Source organism: Panthera leo, chromosome A1, assembly GCF_018350215.1.
Source record: "Panthera leo isolate Ple1 chromosome A1, P.leo_Ple1_pat1.1, whole genome shotgun sequence".
In the NCBI taxonomy this organism is placed as follows: domain Eukaryota; kingdom Metazoa; phylum Chordata; class Mammalia; order Carnivora; family Felidae; genus Panthera; species Panthera leo.
In genome coordinates this window covers 108,946,895-108,950,253 of record NC_056679.1, presented here as the reverse complement: position 1 = coordinate 108,950,253, position 3,359 = coordinate 108,946,895, and the positions used below count along the sequence as shown (strand labels likewise).

The 3,359-nt window shown below is 52.6% G+C and overlaps 1 protein-coding gene across 1 annotated transcript; it reads right to left on the bottom strand.

Annotated features, from left to right (window-relative positions):
• Positions 1-377: 377 nt before the first annotated feature.
• CSF2 (colony stimulating factor 2) lies at positions 378-2,493 on the bottom strand. The gene is made up of 4 exons (XM_042905824.1): positions 2,317-2,493; positions 2,179-2,220; positions 1,395-1,520; positions 378-675 (listed from the first exon to the last, which is right to left on the bottom strand). The coding sequence occupies exons 1-4, from the start codon at positions 2,473-2,475 to the stop codon at positions 574-576; spliced, it is 429 nt and encodes a 142-aa protein (XP_042761758.1). The 5' UTR covers positions 2,476-2,493; the 3' UTR covers positions 378-573.
• Between the last annotated feature and the right edge of the window lie 866 nt (positions 2,494-3,359).

The following is a 3,359-nucleotide window of genomic DNA, read 5'->3' as shown; positions in this document are numbered from 1 at the left end:
GGTTCCTTGGACTTCCAAGTGAACCTGAAAACCTCTCTTTGCAGTGGGACCCTTGAGCATCCAGGGAAGCACGTCTAGGTGCGCAGAATGTAGCACCCAGGCCAAGTCTCACCTCCCCTCTGCTCCGACAGTTCCGCCCCTCAGGCACCACCCCCAACCTTGCAGCTCCTCCCATCCTCACTGTCAGCATTCACTCAAGCTTGAAAATAAACTGGAAACGGCACAAATAAGAAGAGACTTTTAATAATTTATTATTGTTGTAAAACATGTTGAATAAATATAGAGTATGATCTTAAATAAATAAATAAATAAATATTAAAATACGTAAATATATAAATAAATATTACTGATCCCTGCCAATGTAAAACATTGCCCGCTCCCCATACCAAACCCATATCAGGGGCAGCGTGTCCCAGCACAAGTCTGGCCCCACCCGCCCTCCATGGCCAGGCCCCACACTATGGTCCCTCCAAAGTGAAGATCCTGAGTTTCAGCAATCCGTAGGTTTGAGGGCAGTGATTCTCGAGGTGCACTCTCAGGGCTGGCTCCTGGCTGGACTGGCCTGCCTCACTTCTAGACTGGCTTCCAGCACTCAAAGGGGATGTTAGACAGAAACTCCTTCAGATTCTCTTTGAAATTTTTGAAGGTGATAGTCTGGGTTTCACAGGGCATTTCCTTAAAAAAAAAGAAAAAGAATAAGAAAACTTTGGGTCCAGGTATGAATGGGTAATGTGAGGGAAGCACCAGTGTGTTTCTGCACAGCCTGTTAGAACCCATTCTGGGCCCACCTGCTGACCTGGGTCAGGTGACAGGTTGCCACCATATGTCACTCAAAGGGTGCACAACTCCTCCAGTCACAGCCCGGGACAGGCACCTGACAAATTGCCTCTTTCCTCAGAGGCCAGCTCCAGCGACCCAGAAGGAGCAGGAGTCAAGTCCACAGACCTCACTCCTCACAGGAAAGGACTGTTTGGGGCCTTTGTCCAATCCGGATATGACCCCCTCCTAACTCCCATGCAATTTAGGCACCTCACAAGGGGCCAGGGAAAAGTCCTGTTGGGAGGTAGCACTTGGGCCCAGGAATGTACCCTGGACCTTAGGCAGGCCCTGAGTTTCCTTGGGTTTGCCTCACCACTGAGCTCATTAATGATAATAAGAGCATAAGCCTACTACCACTAGGGAGTATGTAGGCTCCCAGCTCCATGGCTTTAACTCCAAGAGATAAAAATAGTCAGGGCTGCTGACCCTCTGAAGGGGCTTATCATTATAAATCTGTTGACACAAAAACCCTTTAGGGTCCTGAACAGCTACAGTGAAAGGCCTCTCCTTTTACCCAGTCCTCAGCCCTTCTAGGCCAAGACATTCCAGCTTGGGACCCTGACATGGGCACTCACCGGAGTAAGGGGGCAGTGCTGCTTGTAATGGTTGGCCATCATTCTCAGAGTCTGCTTGAGGCTGATGAGGCTGCCCCGTAGGCCCTGCTCGTACAGCTTTAGGTGAGTCTGCAGGCATTTCGGCTCCTGTGGGAAACGTCCATTCGTTGGTGAAAAGTGGCCAAGTGCCCTCTGGTGGGCACATGACAACCTCCCTGTCACTCTTTCCTGTTCTCAGCCCTGTCCCCCAAGAGTAGGGTGTGGGAGGGGAACAGGGTGATGCCGGGTCTAGTCATACATACTGCTCTGTTCATGTAAACATAAATCTGCACCATTCAGCTCAGGCCACCCTCAGCTAGCACAGCCACATTCCCTGGCATCTCAAGACGGTTCCAGTCCCCAGGGAAGGAGGTTGCTATCCCCCAACCATTCGGGCAGTAAGGAGCAGGATGGGACATCCCCCAGACCTGCTATGTGAACAGGGCTTGACCCTGAAATACCTCTGCACCTCTCTGTAGTCAGCACTCTTGTCTCCACAGGGCTTAGTCTCAAAGTAACTCCTGCTTACTTACCCGTCCCCTGGTGACTCCCACCCCCTGGAATGCTAGGTCTGTCCGTGGCTGCTCAGCTAACAAAAGAGTTTACATGTCTGCCACAGGGGCAAGGCCCGTGGCCACCTGAACACCCCTCCTTCTGGCAGCCAGGTGACTGGAGAGAAAGTGGACTCTGTGAGAGTCCATTTAAAATGGAGCCACCCCCCAAGGTAGAGGCCTCTGGGAAGGTGTGTCAGAGAGGAGTATCTTACCTCAGGGTCAAACATTTCAGAGACGACTTCTACTGCTTCATTCTGTAGAAAAGGAAAATACCGTGTTATCAAACTGACAGGGCCACTCCAGGCCAGTGAGATGGCTCAGGCATGGACCTCACTCCCTTCCTCACTCACCATCACAGCAGTTATTTCACTACTGTTGTTCAGAAGGCTCAGGGCCTCCTTGATGGCATCCACGTGTTGCCAGGGCCGAGTGACAGAGCTGGGTGAACTGGTGGGTGCAGAGATGCTGCAGACCACAGTGCCCAGGAAAAGCAGGTTCTGCAGCCACATCCTCCTGAGGACTTTAGCCTTTCTCTCTGAGCACTGGGCTCACTGGCAAAAGAGCTCTTATATACACAGTTAGAGGAAATGATTAATGGTGACCACAAAACGCCAGGGAGGCGGGGGAACTACCTGACCTATGGAATCTCCTGGCCCTTATCACACATGGGAACGGTGAGCCTTTCCTCCAGGTGGTCAGGCTCAGCGGTTTTCGTTAATAAGTCCTTCCAAGAATTGGCAGCGCATCCGCCTGCCTCCTTGAGCACCCTCCAGCCTTCCCTGGCTAGTCTGCCCAATGAGGCTGCCCCCTTCCTCTGAGGAGCCTCTGGGCACAATTTCGACTTCCTGGCCTGGAGTGGCCAGGGCGGGGCCTGGGAGACACTGGATCGAGCTCCTACACCCAGGCTCCCCACCCTGCCTCTAATCCCAAGAAGGCTCTGGGCTGGCTGTGCCCACCCTGGGGCCCATTCCAACATCAGCCTTCCCTTCTCCTCCTAGATCCCTTTCCTCTGGCCACAGTGAAAGATCTGAGTGGGAGGAAGACCTTCACAGGCCTGCACCACAGTCCACCTAGGCAGATTCCAGCCAAATGGCACAGTCCTGCGATCCAGAGCAGGATCCAAAACAGTCGACAAGGTCTGCCCAGCCAGGGACCTCTGCCTCATAGCCCCCTGTGAGCAAAGAGAATGACACATGTGTGCGCATCATGTCCAGCCAACAAGATTGCAGAGCATTCCTTCGTGGTAAGATCCCATCTGACAGCAACAGTTCTGGTTTTCAAAGCTGTGTTTAACCCCCAGGCTGCAGAGATCAGCTGGGGTGGGTGAGGGCCCTGAGTTCAAATTCTGACTCCAGTACCACCTTGCTGAGTGACTCTTCCCTCTGAGCTACAG

Coding starts and splice junctions, on each gene's coding strand:
- CSF2 (XM_042905824.1), bottom strand. CDS start 2,475: ATGTGGCTGCAGAACCTGCTTTTCCTGGGCACTGTGGTCTGCAGCATC. Junction 2,221..2,316: donor GTGAAATAACTGCTGTGATG/GTGAGTGAGGAA, acceptor CCTTTTCTACAG/AATGAAGCAGTAGAAGTCGT. Junction 676..1,394: donor AGCACTGCCCCCTTACTCCG/GTGAGTGCCCAT, acceptor TTTTTTTTTAAG/GAAATGCCCTGTGAAACCCA.